Source organism: Columba livia, chromosome 1 (genome assembly GCF_036013475.1).
Source record: "Columba livia isolate bColLiv1 breed racing homer chromosome 1, bColLiv1.pat.W.v2, whole genome shotgun sequence".
In the NCBI taxonomy this organism is placed as follows: domain Eukaryota; kingdom Metazoa; phylum Chordata; class Aves; order Columbiformes; family Columbidae; genus Columba; species Columba livia.
In genome coordinates this window covers 56,210,646-56,228,078 of record NC_088602.1, presented here as the reverse complement: position 1 = coordinate 56,228,078, position 17,433 = coordinate 56,210,646, and the positions used below count along the sequence as shown (strand labels likewise).

Sequence of the window (17,433 nt, the reverse complement as noted above, 5' to 3'; positions counted from 1 at the left end):
ACATATAAAGTTCTACCTTATTATAAAGGAAGAAAACTTAGACGTCCTTTCAAAGAGGGTGTAAATTTTAAGAGACTATGGAGATTGACTTGAAGAACACTTCAGGAAACAACTGTAGTTTTTAAAGATCAATGTATGTTACTAACATCTTCAAAGTATCAGAGTGCAAAGCCATGACTCACCTTTGTTAGAATCAGACACTCTGTGCTTGTGTTTGCTGCTATGTCAGCTGGTAAATGGTGTATCACTCTTGCAGTACCCAAAACATCTGAAGTTTTCTGATTCTTTCAGGTCGGGCTATCAACTACCGATGGTTTTAAACAAAACACAGACCACTACAGCAGTGTCACTGGCTGCCAGATCATTTTGCACATTTGCAGCTGGAACAACACTACATTTTCTAAGTTATGAAATGCAATCGCATCTGAACATGAAAACCATTTTTAAGCCAAGATATGTAAATTTACTGTCATAAAAGGAATGCCATTAGGTTTCCATTCTATACACTTGGGTGAAAACTTTGTTAAAAAGGCAAAGAAAATGCATAAAATCTACAACAGACAACAATATACAAAGTTTCAAATATAAAATCGTACTTGTATAGCTTGTTACTTGCATCTTTTCACAAGAGGAAATAAAAAGAACCACACATCACTGAACTTCTACACAAGCTTCTTGTGTTTCAATGTCATTTATTGAGGAGTGAATGAGATACTGTCAGACATGCCAAAGAGACTTCACATTCAAGGGCTGGAAGCTGAACAGCTTTCCTCATTGAGTCACTGGACAAGTTGGTTTTGGGAATCTGCAAGTGCCGTCAATGAGGTCTTCATGCTCGATGTTTGTCTTCAGTTTTTCATCTTTTGATCTATTAACTTGTTGGGCAGAAGGACACTTTCTACCCTACAAAGACTCACACTCCAATTAATACAATTAACACTAGATGTAGAGAAACGTTTATCTGTTATAACGTACATCTACCGCTGAATACAAGGTCTTAAAGCTGTTTCTTAATTCATTATGTCTAATGAGAAAATTCAACTTGTTTCCCTTTCACCATCGTATGGATGGCTTATACCGTTAGAAAAATACTCTTCAGTGCTATTGTAGGGTTTACAGGAAACTTCTTCCGTGTTGTGGGATAGAAACCGATTTAAACACCGTTCTGAAAGAATGCTTCTTCCTGCTGTCACTGCCTGTAGGTTGCAGAAGAATGGCCTACACGCACTACAGTTCTGGTTTTACTCAAAAAAAAGAAACAAAAGAAACCTAAACAATAGGGTAAACGTTTATTTGGAGTTAGTTTTCTTGCAGATGATAATTAAGGCCCTTCAAGCAGAGTGCAGGAGCTCCTGTATGGCTGCCTGTTGATCTGCATTGAGCTGTGATATGCATTCTGTCCACAGTCCTCCGGATGTCTAGAAAACAAACAAGAAGGTTTCTTTATGCAGGCTGACAAACTTCTAAGGCACACACTCAACTTCCACATGTTTACAAAGCTCAGCATTCGCTGGGCTTATCCCCGTAATACATATTCAAAAGAGAATAGACTGACATCTTCAGTTATACGCAATCCTACAGAGGTTCAACTAGAGATGCTCCAAAATACCAAACAGAGGCAAGCTTTGGTTAAATAGCACCAGTGTAATCGCTTCGGAACTCCTGGGAACTCCCTAGAACTAAAATGACAATTTGGACCATTAAGTTAACCACAGCCTAAACCATTTGCTCCCTTTTGCAAGTTGAAGAGATGCCTAAATACGGGAGTATCTTTTGGGCACTGGTGCACCAGTAACACATTCAGAGGAAGGGACCACTGCGATTGCAGCGTAACATGCTGCACTACGTGCGTACATGCAAAATTCTGCTGCTGACAGACAGCGTTGCTCTTTAGTGAAAGGAATGGTCAGTTACCTGCCAGAGAGAAGTGAACATACATACACACTATCTGTGAGGGTCAATGCAAAGCAAACACTTTCCTTCCCCTCAGGAAACCTCACCTGTGTCACCACAGGCCTCAGCTGAGACATCAGCTTTTAAGTCACCATCTGTAGGGACTGGTTCTGAAGGTACCAGAAAATGCTGGAATTTATAAAAGGTTGGGAGTATTTATTCACTTATCAATAGAAGCTGGAAGCAGCTGGCTCCTTGCTTTCTTTAGAAGGACAATGACAGGAAAAATAATTGCAGGTGACTGTCTGTAGGTCTTTAGACTGGTTTTTGTGATAGCAGTATACTTGAAGTAAGCTAAAAATAATTGTTTTCATTTCTATTTTGTATATTTTATGTTTGGCTCTATTATAACGCCCTTTTGTCACATACTCTTAAAAATTCAAAAATGGATTTACGCATTTGAAAACAAAATCCTCGAGTCTGGGTTTGTGTTTTTTAGTTTTGAATAATATTAGGCATTTTAGACTCCCAATGTATAATGGGATATCGCAGAATTCTATGTGCTTTTCTAGCATTTTTGACACACATTGAAACTGATACTCTACACTGAAATATTTCTGGTCTGAGAATAGCTAAGCACAAGGAAAAAAGTTTAATTCCATCCATGACCATAATGTTACTCATGTCAGGTGCTGGGTATGGAACAGCTTACTGAGACCATTACAAAAAACTCTTTCTCCTGGAATCTGGGAAGCAGCAGCAGCAGCAGGCAGACTGTTAGCAACTACACAGCCTTTGGAGTTCCTACTGTGGTATAAAACATTTACAATACTTTACTAAAATCAAAGTATTATGTGTGGAAATAGGACTGATGACAATTGGTAACAGTAAACTAAAATTATCTATTTAAAAAAAAATAACCTTTAAGAACTTTTCCCCTCAAAGTAAATCATTTAACCAATGCAGAAGTGTGGTTTCCATCTTAATATTCCTATCATTTCTAGCCAAACAAGACTTTGCTAAAAAAAAATAAATCAACTAACCTTGAGCATTTAAGGTAAACTGAACAAATGTATTAGCATACCCTAATATAAATTTCCATACCAAACCTGAAGTACTAACAGCAAGGATTCCTATCTGTCAGCCAGAATCTAGAGCAGCCATTTATACCACTTTCACTTTGAAACTTTACTTGTTTTCATTCTTTTTATGCCTTCAGAGTTTCAACAAGTCATTTTCTACCAGACATAATGGATCTTACAGGCTGATACACTCATCCAAGTGAATCCTTTCCAGAATTAAGTATTCCTAAAATTCTCAAACCTGAGTTTTGCCCAAGCATGCCAGGTGGAACGGACAATAATTGAAGAGCTGCTGCTCCAGATCCTCCACACATTTTCATAAGCTGTACGCTTGCCAGGCACACCACTTTTTATCATTAGGTGCTGCAACTGTCAAGTACATCCACCTGATAACATTTGGCCCTGGATCACATCTGCCCTATGAGCACTATCGCTTACAACACCGTGAAGAGGTGCAGCTCAAGTATTTGGACATCCTCACACCCAGCACCATCAGTATTCATCATGGCCCAGAGGAAGTGAACCTTGAGGCAATTCCCCAAAGGCAGGGAAAACAGTGCACAGCCACCTGCATTTGCATTAAAGAGGGCAGCAGTAAAATTACTTGTGGATTGCACTCATCCTCTAGCAAAGATCCCAAGCCTCTGCTATATTAGTAAGTCACCACGAGGTGCTGGGAACCCTTTAGAGGAACCACATGTTGGATCAAATCCTGCAGTACAGTTCACTGATACAGAGACAGGCAGATTTCTCTACAGTTTTTAATTTCTGGCTCAGAAAAAAAACCCAAACAAATGAAAAAACCCAACCACAATACTGGCTAGCACATTAACCATCTAGCTGCATACACCTTAAAACTTTTTTGACTTTATTCAAGTGCAAATGCTACCAATTTTTATCATTAGCGGTTCAAGGATCTCCAAGATCAGTGGTTGAAGCATCATTCTCTACGGAGACAAGGCTCTCAAAACTTGTTTAGGAGTTTGGTTACTTCTGGAAGGAGATTCTAAATGTTCCCTTTATAATTAAGCAAGCATTTACTTACCTGCACTTGACGAACAACATTAGCCAACCGCTTGGTACATGGATCTTCGTGTTTAATAGCTTCATGAATTTCACCATCCGCAATTATACCAAATATCCTGGGAAGGTTTGAGTTGTTGGGACCAAGGACAATGGGGTTGTTGCTGTTACAATGAAAATATATATTAAAAATAAATTAATGTCTAACAAACAAAAAAAAAAGTAAGCATCTTACAAGTAAATTGAGTGATTTTGAAATATCTTATTCTAAACCTGCTTATTTACATACAAGTTTTACTCAGCTGAGTAAGCATGCATAGCTTTGTTGCCTGTTGACAGAATGTTCCCTCTCCTGTTAATATTTAACCAGCTGATTCTTTAAGCAGCCTACACTTCATCAGTAAGAAGTTACTTCACAGAACAGTTGAGTTCCTTGCCAAAGGAACTGTAAACAGCGTGCCAGAAATACCCTGCCTAAAAGGGCTTATACCTCTCTGTCAGTGCTGCCAGGGGGAGGAGGTTGTTCTGGCATCGGAGCACTGGTGATTTCAGCTCTTGCCCAGCACTCACTGACAAAGCAAGTAAGCAGTTCTGCTCCCTCTTTTCCAGCCAAGTGTTGGAGTAGGGGAGTGTTGGCAACCAAGGATCTGGGTAGAAAACACCATCTACTTCCAGCCCTGCCACCTACCACTGCTGGAGCACAGAGGCTACGAATATAGGACTGATGGAGCTCCAGAGAAGTACGTAGCAAGGCTGAGCCACCTGCACACAGCTGGGTACAGAAATGTGCTAGTACTGTAATTCCTCATTTCCATACACATGCGCACATACACAACTGTACTATTATCAGTATAGAGACTTCAGCTGCTATAAGAGATACAAGGTAGTCACATAGCAGAGAAGACTGTAGAAAAGCAAAGTTATTGCCAGAACATGGGTACTGCATGGTTCAGAAGGAGCTGACATTCCTCTGCTCAATTATGAAATGCAACTTGCACCCACAACAGAATCTTTTTTTTTCTTCCATTGACCTATGTGAGGCATGACAAATCTGAAAAACAAGCTGTGGGACAAGATGCTTTCAAAAGTAATGAAAATTATCATTGCAAACTTATTAAAGGAGACAGCACTGTATCATGAATTTGTCTGTATTATTTCTCTGTTTCATACTTTGTTTTGTTGATACTCAAGCTTTTGGAAAGCAAAAGGGTGCAAAGCTACTTTGAAAGGTTATGAAAAGAAAGCTGCAAGGACATGTCTGCTGCTCTTAAGCAAAAAGACCTGACCAGTTATTAATGCTGATATGTAAGAAGAGCATCAAAAATTTTCCTGACATTTTCTGTAGAAGTACCCAGCTGATCCTTTCCCATCGTGTACATGTAAAGCACACAGGATATTTTTCAAGCCATACAGCCATTAGTTAGGATGAGAACACCAACTGTTTAAAAACCAGCAATAACACCACAGAAGGCTCAGTTGTGTCATTCCAAATGATCTTCTCTAAAGCATTTGCAGATTAACCTGGCAGTTTCTCAGATTCGGAAAACAAATGCAAGGGAACAACCTGCAAACAGGCTTACTTTCTGCAGCTGTGCCAAGACTCTGCCTTACCTCTCAATTAAGTCACACAGATAACTAAAAGTATGAACAGCTTCTTCTTTATCTTCATGAAGTGGAAGCCACGATAACCAGTGTGGCAGGACTTCTTCAACGTTTACACAGTCAGGCTTGAACTTCATGATCTTTCCTACGGCTGAAATGCAGTTCTCTGTTGCATTGACATTCTCTTTGGTTTTGGCATCTGGTGACTGAATGACTCTCACCAGCAATGGAAGCGCCTCTAATTGTCAAACACAAGAATAAAGTTTAATGCACAATCAAGTTACCTTTTATTAACATCACCAATTCTACATGAGGCTACTGCATGCAATAAAAACATGAGGTTTTGTGACCCAAGCACTAAAAACCAGACATCCCAATGTCCCACTACTTCTAGGTTCTTCCCTGCTCAGTAATCATCATATGAAAACCAAAGAGATAGAGAAATTTATGCAAGGAAATGCAAGAAAACAGCCACAGCAGAAGTTTGGATTTGCTTTATAAGTTCAAAAGAAAAAAATAAAAATCTTTTGGAGTTGGAGTTATCTCCAATCTACAATATACAAGACACTGTAACTTGCAGTAAAAACATAGATAAGCATTATTTTTTAATCTAATAGGTTCTATAAACACTGAATGATGGAAAGTACTGATACAGTGACATTCACATTAATTTGGACTGTAGTGCATATCTATAGCATATGCCTGCTCTACATCTATTGCTTGTGCGCGCACACATAAGACATGCATGTATACATAAGACACCTCCAACCACTTAAAGGTGCACTAGAAAAAGCTCATGGGAGTAATCGCATCTGGTGAACCCACCCAGCACGGCAAAAAGCATGGTAAAAATCAAAGGAAAAATGCCAGTTTTCTTGATACATTAATAGCATTTTTTTTTTTTTTTAAATATTCATGCAGGTAACCAAATGCACACTTCTAAATGAACATCAATGTCACAGTTTTAGTTACTAGTGTCCATGCAGACTTCAGAGCACTCCTTGTTCATACAGAACAATTGTCCTTGTGTTCTTCTAAAAATATAATGCTAAAGCTGTAAAATTCGGTAACAGCACAGAAAACAAGCACACTCCAAAATAACTCCAGTTACTGCAGAAGAGTGTGATCTTGCACTACTTCATTTTGATGAGTAGGTAGCAGCTTTGCAGCTAAGGAAGATACAATGACACTTGGTATACTAACTTCACTGAATTAATTCTTTGAGTAATTTAGCAGCTATGCAAAAATATGATTAACCCTAAACTAGATGAAGATACTTTTATAGGCCTGATAAACGCTACAGAACTGCAGAAACATTGGTCACCATACCCACTGGCTGGAGTGTTGAGTGCAGGATAATAATGCTGCTGATAATAAGCAGAGTTTGTTTCACATACGTTTACAGTGTCCAGGCAAACTGAGTGTGCGTTTTTTTCAGGTTTTCATGATTGCTGAAGCTAAATCTCAACTGTGTTTCCTCATGCTCCTTAATACTCATGGGTGACTCTGTAGGTTTCTGCATCCTTGCCGCCATAAGATTAGGAGGGCATCAAATGAACCAGCAGAGTCTCCTCCCTACAGCTTGGCAGAAAAGTTTTCTTCTTGTCTAGAAAACAGATCTGTTCTCACATAGATGTTGTGATAGGTGATCCCTAAAAACCCTTTTTGATTATGAAAGGCCACCTTCTATAATAGTAATAGTTTTTTTCCAAGGACTGACTACTCTGACATCTCGTACCACCAAAAAATTTGAGGCCACCAATAGGATTTTGGAAGAAACACATGCCATTGATTAATAAAATATTCACAAAGAATAGCTGATTATATTCTTTCACCAATGTCAGAAATAGAAGTAATGTTGACAGTCACATCAGTTATAACCTTTTAACCCCATTAGAAAGTTACTTGGTTTGGTGTAGTTTTTCCTTCCATCTTATTATTTTGTTCTTCACCAATTCTCTTTTTAGTTTTTTTTTGTTTCATTGTGGCTCTTGTGCCATTTACAAGTTCTCCCTATATCTCCGTACTTTTTCAACTGCCAAAAATGTTTAATGTTAATACACTTGCTATAAACTTTCAATACAACAAAATGCCCATGCTATGTATTAATCAGTAGAAAAATTAACTTATAAATAAAAGCTCACAAACATGATGATTTTAGAGATGACAGTAAAACCTAAGGGATACAAAGCTTCCCATGCCATGGATTTACTTTGTTTCTAATCACAGCACATCTTAATTTATTAAAATAAATCACAAAGTTCTTTCATGTACATACAAAAGTATTTAAAAAAAACTTTTGAGGTGCCTGCTAATCAATGGCATGCTGTGAAGTAAAAAGGTTATTTTATCTAAACATCCAGCTAACGGAGAAGCCAGGTACAAAGAAAAGGATCAAAGTTACAAAGTTTAAGTGCGCCAAGGTAAAATCTAATGAATGAAAACTAAAACTAGACTTCAACAGATGCTAAAACCTCAACATCAGAACTGTCTTCACCTCAGCTTCTACTCATCTAGTCTTGGGATAACACATAAAAACCTTACGGAAAAGTTCACAAAAAAGCCCTTTTAGGAAGTATTTTTCTAGACCATTTAAAACTTTAATGCTCTCATGTTTCACTGCAAGGTTTCCCTCTGTTTTTTGTTGGTTTGTTTAAAGACACCTCATCTGGATTGTCACCATGTGACAGTTACATTCACATTAACAGTGAAAATTACCACCTCTACTGATGAGGGTGAGACTTGTGTTAAAACCCTAATTTATCCCTAGCACTTGTTTTTTATTTTCTCACATAATTTAATTCAGCTCTCATTTAAGATTCATACAAAATACATATTTGACAGAGCTGAGTATTTTCTTAACAAAGAAAAACACCCGCTGTTTAGTGTGCAAAATTAACTTTGTTGATTGGCAAGAAGAGTGCCAGCAGACAATCATTTCTTTAAATTCAAGACAAATTTGAAGTTTTAGGGAAACCAGAGACATTCAGAAAGAAAGCAGACAAAGTGCTTCTGATAGGTGTTATCATACTCATTTCATTTATTAGTCACAGAAATCAGGCTCTTTTTTACATAAAAGGAAAGCAGAGAGCCACATGAGTTGTATTCTAGGATACTCCTTTTTATAATTTTTCCAGACATCCAAAAGGATTTGGCATTAATATGTCACCACATTAGTATCAATGAAAAGCAACTATGAGACAGGTGTGCACCAAAAAGCTATTTTTTTTTTATGAAATAAATGCTTGCATGTCAGACCATATTTTGTAAAATATACGTAAATCAAGTTTACTAAGTAGTAAGTGCTGCAACAGAAATGCTGCTGAGCAGCACATCATTAAAAGCCCAAGGAATTAATGTACTATTCCGTTGTCAAAGGGAGGAGATCTCATTAAGCAAAAGGTGTGCTGTTTTGGCTTTTGGTGCTTTTTTTGGTGTGTTTTTTTGTTTTGTTGTGTGTTTTTTTTTTTTTTCAGAATCACACATTCAAGCAGTTTTATCCAGGGGACATATGTACCTGTGCAAAAAGGACGATAGCTGTCCCCACCAAATTGTGCCATAACTCCAACACCATAGGCAGCTGCTTGCCGAACCTCCGGGCTGTTGTCACATATCGACTGGAGCATCGGCCTTAGGAAGTATTCGGCATACTTGAACGAGGAGGGGCTGCAGTGCTCTACAACGTCATCAAAAATGCACAGCCCCCACTGCCTGTCTGGCCATGGCCTGTGCGGACACTGCAGCAAAAACAGGAAACATTTAAGCCACCTTAAAACTGGTAATTTTTGTACAGTCAATGACAATATCAACAGAACAATCAGTAACAATGGCCTACTATTTTGGTAAAATCTTCCTGGATTAAATTTAATCCCACAAATACATAATTTTCTGTAGTGATACTTGCCGCAATGCCATAAACAAAACAAAATCCAGGTGAATATCTCAGCTAATTAAAAGAAAAATTATTTTAGGCTAAACCGTCTACCTCTATTTCACACTTTGTTACCTATTTCAGTCTCAATCTTCCCCACTAGTCTGCCACACCTTTTTGGCCCTCGTCTCAAAATCCCTTTTAGAAATTACCAGTTCTCTAAATTCCAGCATGAAAGGCCTATTACACATCAGAAGGGAAAAAAAAAAAATCAAGCAATATTGAAAGAAAACAAGGTACTTACAATTAGGTTGACAATTAGCGGAAGTAGCCTTTCAAACCATGGCAGCACCTTCTCCTTATAACTGCTGAATATTGAGTGCAAAATATCCGATACTTTAGTCAAAATATAAACGTCACTGTCATCCTGATAGGAAAGGGATACAACTCACATTAAGACTAATGGTCTTTAAAATAGTGGAAGTTTCATAAAATGCTAAGGTCTCTAAACAAATGAAATAATGTTGTTAAATGGGTTGGTTCTGCAAAGCCAATCTTTTTAAGTCCACTATTTTTCAGCTTTTGGTTTAATCACAGAATGATACAATCATAGAACGGTTTGGGTTGGAAGGAACCTTGAAAGATTATTCAGTCCAACCCCCTGTCATGGGCATGGACATCTTTCACTGGATCAGGTTTCTCAAAGCCCCGTCCAACCCCAACAGAGTGGTCCCAAAGAATGTTTATCAATGTGGTGATACACACTTCATATATATAAATATATACATTTGAACACTTCCAATGACTGGCCATCCACAGCTTCTCTGGGCAATCTGTTCAAGGTCTCACAATACTCATAATAAAAAAATTATTCCTTACATTCAATTTCAACCTACCCTCTTCTAGCTTAAAACCGTTGCCCCTTGTCCTATCACTACTGGCCCTGGTAAAAGCTCTCTCTACATTTTTCATGTATGCCCTCTCTATATATAGAAAGGCCGCGATAAGGTCCTGCTGGAGCCTTCCCTTCTCCAGGCTGAACAACCCCAACTCTCCCAGCCTGTCCTCACAGCAGAGCTGTTCCACCCTCTCATCATTCCCGTGGCCTCCTCTGGCCCCTCTCCAACAGGTCCATGTCTTTCCTGTGCTGAGGGCTCCAGAGCTGGACACAGGACTCCAGGTGGGGTCTCACCAGAACGGAGCAGAGGGGCAGAATCACCTCCCTCGACCTGCTGCCCATGTTGCTTTTGATTCGGCTCGGGATACAGCTGGCCTTCTAGCACACATTACCGACTCACGTCCAATCTTTCATCCACCAGTATACCCTCAAGCCCACTCGGCAGGGCTACTCTCGATTCCTCCATCCCGTGGCCTGTATTGGTACCAGGGGTTGGTCCAACCCAGCTGCAGGATGTTGTACTTGGCCTTGTTGAATCTCATGAGGTTTGCATGGGCCCACCTCTCTCAAGCCTGTCCAGGTCCCTCTGGATGGCATCCTGTCCCTCTAGCACACCAACTGCATCACTCAGCTTAGTGTCATCTGCAAACTTGCTGATGTTATACTCGATCCCACTACCCATGCTGTTAATAAATATATTTAACAGTACTCGTCCCAACATAGACCCCTGAAGGACACCCATTGTTGCTGATCTCCATTTGGACATGGAACCACTGAATGCAACTCTTTGGACATGGCTATCCAGTCAGTTCCTTATCTACCAAACAATCCATACATCAAATCCATATCTCTCCAATTTAGTAACAAGGATGTTGTGTGGAACTGTGTCAAAGGCCTTACAGAAGTACAGAAAGATGATGCCAGTTGCTGAGACTTGAAGATTTGTTTCAGGGACAGAAAAATGTTAAAGACAAGTCTTATGCAAATTTACAACTTCAATGGATTCCCCTTACAGAAGAGAGGAGGTTCTTCTCTTCTGTACCTTACAGATACTGTAACAAGCTTTTATTGAAAAGTAAATGGATAACTGCCTTTGTGGCAGAAGACTGTGGCAAAACCACAAGGAATATTAATCCTCTCCTCTTACTGTTTATCTCCATTTTTCACCTTGCCCAATTAATGCATCAGACTGGTGAAATAAAGATCTTTAGCTCAGATTCAGCTACCAGTTCATGTTCCTCAGACACACTTGTGTTGGGAAAAACCTTTTGTTTTAAAACAAGTTCTCTTGTACTCAGTATGGTTCCTTTAAGCAGTTTATACTTCCACAGGCAGGGAAAACAGAATACAGATGGTTTCTGGTCCCTAGTGAGAAACTAGTAAGTATTTCTCATGCAACAGGCAGTTTCTCACAACTGGATATTTAAACCCTCCATGGTTAGACAACTTGTACATCATCAAAGCATAAGTCAAGCAGTAACTCTGGAACATGCACTAATGAAAATAGAGGTAGAGAACTGCTGCAGCACACAATGAGGTCCACCTGGCCTGGTATTGCCTGCCTACTAATAGCTGATAACAGATGCTCAGAGGAAGAGCATAACACTTGCTAGTGTATGCCTCCTCCTACCCTCTATCAAATCAGCAGATTAATTACTGCCGAAGCTAGGGCCATATCTGGATATCATATTGAAACTACTGCTTGAACATCTTTCATGACTTCTGTACTCCCTTATATTTCTGCTGCCTTGAGGTAAAGGCAACATAAACCCTCTGGGACAAAAGGTGTATATCCAAATGTTACTCATAACCATATGTTAATTATGTCCATATGGCAAGTGACACTCTGGTCCCACTCCTACTTTCACAAGGTGATGCAGACAAGTCTCCCTTGCAGTCTTTAAAAAAATAAATCAGCAAAGTCAAATATAAATTAAAGCAGTATGGATTCAGCTTTTCTGAAACTGCTACTTGTTTTCTCTTTTTATCAGGACAGAGTGATAAATAAGACAACAAACCGCCTAAATCACTGTCTGCAGGAATGAACAGTAAACATTGCAAATAAGAAAGGGAAAAAAAAAAAAATCAGGAAAGGCTCTTGGCTCAGAACTTGAGTTCTGTAATTTTTGGACCCCACGCAGTATGTAGGTGCCAGAAATTTATCCTTTTGAATGCTGGCCTAAGTGTTGCCAAAAGAAAGATACTCAAGAACTGCATTGTTATCTGAGAACACATTTACATACGGGTGCTGATTTGTTAGGATATATTCTGGAGTCTGCATGCAGGGTAAACTCATGTACATGAGCTTCACAATTCAACTTCACAAGGTTCACACCTGCATCATATGGCAAAAAAAAAATAATCCTAGTTCTTAAATTTACTGAATATGCTTTAGCTCTCATGTTAAAAGCAGCATGACTTGTTATTCTTTATTACTCTCTCCATACCAATAATGATTTTATACAACTCTCTCTTCTACAGTCACCTCTAGTTCAAACAAAAATGTCAGTTTGGTATCTTAGCAGATAAACAGTCACTTTTGTTTTCTCTCATAAGCAAACACATTCTGCCAACTATTCATCCTGCTTTCCTCTTTTGCTACTATTTTAGGTCTGTTCTTTTTGAGATAAGCTCCTGACCTGACAAGTCAGAGGTCTAGGTAGGATGCTCAAGGTTGACCCACCCAGGTAATAACACGCGAAGAAAAAGCAAGTCAGCAGGGTTAGGCCTTAGATTATCAGTGATACAGCATTTAAGAGCAGACTACTTAAAATCATCTAAGAATTGTTTGAGAGGATGAAGAAAATGAAGCTCTGTATCCTGAACTTCTTCCTTCAGTATAACAGACAAGGAAACCTTTCGTATTTTCTAATTCACACATGTAGTGTGACCCATTTCTTACTGGAAGTTTTGAAGGAATATGGTAACAGAACATTATTCCAGGAAGAAATAATTCTGAGGATACACTATGCTTTAACTGAGTAGCATAGAATATCCATGGAATATATTTCCATCCTGGTGCTTTAAGAGTGGAAAAATTCCCCAAACCAACTTACTTCATCTTGTAATGACTCTTCAACTTGTTCATCATAGTCTTCATCTTGTCTTTTCACTAAATTAGAAAACAGATATTTAACTGTTACATTTCTTTAAGTGCATAAGAAGCTTGTGAAAGGGAAAAAAAATCATGCAGAAACAAATATAGAAAATAGGAAACAGTAGCTGAAGATGGAACAGGAACTCTGTCTTTAAGATGCTTCAAAGAGCTTTCACAGAAAAACAAGAAGGATAATGAGACAGCTCAGTTTAAGAATGTGTAAAAGCTCATGAAATAGAAATATACACACTAGCTTGTCCACAAAGACAAGAAAAGTGCATAGAAATGAGAAACTGTCATTGCTTTAAGAAAACTGCAAAGACTTCCAATGGAAAAGAACCCAAAACAAACAACACAGAAACGACAACATCACAGATATGTGCAGTGTCTTCAAGTGAATCTGTCCATCAGCTTTTGATTAAACTACAGTATTTCTGCAAAACTTTATCCTCCCAAAGCTTACAAATATAGCTCATGGATTCTGTTGTTACAAACACCAACTACTTTACATAAATATGCAACTAAGAGAACTCAGAACTATGTCTGTGTGTGTGTGCGTGTGTGTTCAGAAATTATTAGGAATTCTGCTTTAAAGAATAGCCATTATCACACGTTAACAGGAATCTGTGTTACCTTACCCTGTCTTAATTCCTGATTTTTAAAGTGCTCTTCTAGTTTTCCTTTCAATATTCCTCCAAGTTCTTCAAAGTGTTCGTTGTTAAGGCATCCATCTCCCATTACCTCAATGCACTAGTGAAAAATAAAGTGATCAGTTTTTCAGTTTTAAGTTACACAAGCAGCTTCAATGAAATCTAAACACAGGAAGAATATTAATACATGCTCTGCTTTAAGTTATGACTAGCAGAAATAATACTCATAGAACATTCATACCGTAACCAATAGTGAAATTACACCTGTAAGGCACAGTACCACTACACATTTCATGCATGTAACTTCAGTTTGTGGCTAAAATGAACAAATCTGGTAATTATTTTAGATTAATCCTTTGGTATTTTGATTCTTGCAAAAAAATTACAAGTTTTTTGATCAGCTATAACAACATTTATAGTCAAACCAGAATTCACGTAGAGGAAGCCTCACATTTCTTCCAGACATTTAAATGAACATCAATCACACGCCCTTTCTTACCGTAAAAAACTACAAACAGTAATGCCACAAAATTTGTAAGGAAGAAAGTTACCTTCGCAAAAGAATGCATTATTTCTGAGAGAACATCTGAATCTGGTTCTGTCCCAATGGCTTTGATGAGCGCATCGCACATGAAGTGCCACATCTGTGTGAGGTACTCTGGGCCACGAACTCTTGCACACTCAAGAAGGAGGGGCATCGACTCTGCTGCTGCCACTCGAACACGTTTCATTATTAAGGAAATAAAACAACCAAAGCCAACATAAAGTGCTTAGAATTTAAACACTCACAACCATAACAAAGTTATTAGTTTTCTACCTGAAATAGATTTTTTTATTACAGCCCAGTGCACGTGATTTCTTAATTAGATCCAGATTAATATCATAGGAAAATTAAACTGTTTGCTATTTAAAAGTTGTTTCAAAGACTGTTTTAGGTCATGACAGAAATGCTATTCAAGTTCTCCTTCACTTTGTTGGCACAAACATCACTTTCGCTACTGTTCGCTTTTAACATTATAGGCACGCTTATTTAAAAAGAAACTAGGGGAAAAAGTAGGCTACATTGCCTAAAATAGTGTGTAAAACAACATTTTCAGAAACAATTTCTGCTATAAAGCATCAGAATATTTTAACACTAACACTTCAATTAATTAGGAAAAAAAGTAAGCACTACTTTGATTCTTCCAAAATAAGTTTCCATTTTCACAGTAGAATTCATTAATAGGATATCATCATGGAAATAGAACTTCAACAAGGGAACCATAAGCTTTACAACTTGCTCTGTGTACTCCACAAATCCTTCTTTTAGCTCTTTTGCATAGCAAACCTGAAACACAAAGCATGGAAAAGCCACCTTTAAGGGAAAATGCCATGACTAATTTTTCAAATACGTAATGGTGAGAAAGACTGTTAAAAGTCTAACTTTTTCTTTCGTAATTTGTTTCAAAAAGCATGCGATAATGCATTTACCGACCCCCTCCAGTGCAGTATTTCAATAAATCCTCAGAGCAGCATGAGTTCTCACTCTTAGTACACGTGTGTATTTTTCAAAACACATTCAGAAACATCTATATTTGCAAAAATAAACTACTCTTTAATATATCCAGTTTCTTATAAGTTTTGCTAACAAAAGAAAACTATCCGTTCATCTTTAAAGTTGAAGCTCCAAACTAAATAAACCATTTCTAATCAAGTAAGCCACATGCAATTAAAAGTCCGAAAGCCTAACCTAACACTATCACCCAAACCCAGAACTATTTCATTTAATACTATAAAGAATATTTTCATCACAGATTTTGGCTTCAGACTTGATTGTCCAGCAATACATGATCACCAAAACTGTCCTATTACTCACCAGCATCTGGCATGCAGTTGCTTTTTCTTCAAGGCCTGCAGTTTTAATTCCAAAACTTTGCTGATCTCCTAGGTTTACAAATTCCCAACCATCATCATCACTCATATTCTCCATATCTTGTGCTGTGTTACAGAGGAGGGGGAAAAATATATATATATATCTAAAAGTGCTACAAAATAATTTCTTTCAGTATCTTTTTTTCAAGCAAACCATTATCTTAAACATACTGTCTAAAAGAGCTACTTCAGGTTTAATGGATGCAGTCTTCATTAAAGGTCCCATGACAACAGGAAGGTACTGCTGAAATTCCTTTCCAAGAATTTTACACATTCTGGCCCATGCTGAGATCATGTAAGATATCTATAAAAGAGAAGAGAGCCAGAATTTTCATGTCCCACATTTTATTTTAAAGCATACTTAAAAGGAAAGCATAAAGGAAAAACATTATGCAATAGGACTTTTTAAAAAGAATTTGTCAGTGGTGCATAAAACTTACTTCAAAGAACTCATCTAATATGCGATTCATATAAAAACACCTCTTCAAAAGACCTGTCCCAAGCCTTTATTTGTAACAATGCATTGACAGAACCTCTGATCAAAGTTGCTATACATGTAAAAATACGACAGTATAGGATGTACTTGTCATGCACTCATGACTGTCTTGAAAAGTAAATTTCTTTCTGAAATGAATAATTTCCCCAATTTAAATGATACCACCAAGCCACATTCCTGAAAATAGTAAACACAGCAAAAGAGTGCAGCACTGAATTTTCAGGAGTATTCGTTTTCAGATGCACAAGTCAAAATAGCTCTCCGCTCATTAAAACAGCTGTCTAACAAGTCTTGTTGAACTATTTATAGGAAGGTGACAGCAAGGGAATAGGTCATACAATGCCAAATAGAGTAATTACTAATAGACAAGGAACGATTACCCATGTGCTGAAATTTCCTTAGCAAATATAGGTCATGGAAGTCTCATTTCCTAAATACAGTTCTGTGAAAGATTCTGCAGCCATCTTAAGGCAATCAATCTCAATTTTTGTAAGACAGGTTGAACAATTAGTCTGAAGGTGTAATTACATGGTAGGGGAAGAAATTTCACATATACAAAGAACATCTTTAATACAAATCAATGAGCTATGCACTATAAAGTGACAATTTTAACATACCTGTGGATCATCATCTTCTAGATCGCTGAAGTCTGTCTGTGTCTTCAGTAACAGCTGCATTACATCTGATGCATCCTGCATAAACTAGATATAGGAAACAACTATGTTTTTAAAGGCAAATTAAAATGGCACACTTCTGAGACTTAACACCAATTTAAGTGAGCATTCATGTCCAACATGTTATCAAGACACAAGCTAAAGCTGGAAATAGACTGAAATGTGGATAAAAGGGAAAACACGAGTTCTTTCTCTGGAAGCATCACCCAGTCATTCTTGTCTTAAGCTTCACTGTA

The 17,433-nt window shown here is 37.9% G+C and overlaps 1 protein-coding gene across 1 annotated transcript in view; it reads right to left on the bottom strand.

The window, feature by feature from the left end:
• Positions 1 to 675: 675 nt before the first annotated feature.
• The window catches only part of IPO5 (importin 5), a 44,143-nt gene continuing 27,385 nt past the window's right edge, over positions 676 to 17,433 (bottom strand). The window contains exons 15-26 of the mRNA XM_065057298.1: positions 17,141 to 17,224; positions 16,199 to 16,331; positions 15,972 to 16,093; positions 15,347 to 15,443; positions 14,668 to 14,840; positions 14,105 to 14,216; positions 13,426 to 13,481; positions 9,776 to 9,898; positions 9,118 to 9,337; positions 5,610 to 5,838; positions 4,021 to 4,162; positions 676 to 1,418 (exon numbers count right to left, since the gene is read on the bottom strand). Coding sequence (XP_064913370.1) covers positions 1,332 to 1,418; positions 4,021 to 4,162; positions 5,610 to 5,838; positions 9,118 to 9,337; positions 9,776 to 9,898; positions 13,426 to 13,481; positions 14,105 to 14,216; positions 14,668 to 14,840; positions 15,347 to 15,443; positions 15,972 to 16,093; positions 16,199 to 16,331; positions 17,141 to 17,224 — 1,578 coding nt within the window. The 3' untranslated portion in view covers positions 676 to 1,331. The remainder of the gene's footprint in view (positions 1,419 to 4,020; positions 4,163 to 5,609; positions 5,839 to 9,117; positions 9,338 to 9,775; positions 9,899 to 13,425; positions 13,482 to 14,104; positions 14,217 to 14,667; positions 14,841 to 15,346; positions 15,444 to 15,971; positions 16,094 to 16,198; positions 16,332 to 17,140; positions 17,225 to 17,433) is intronic.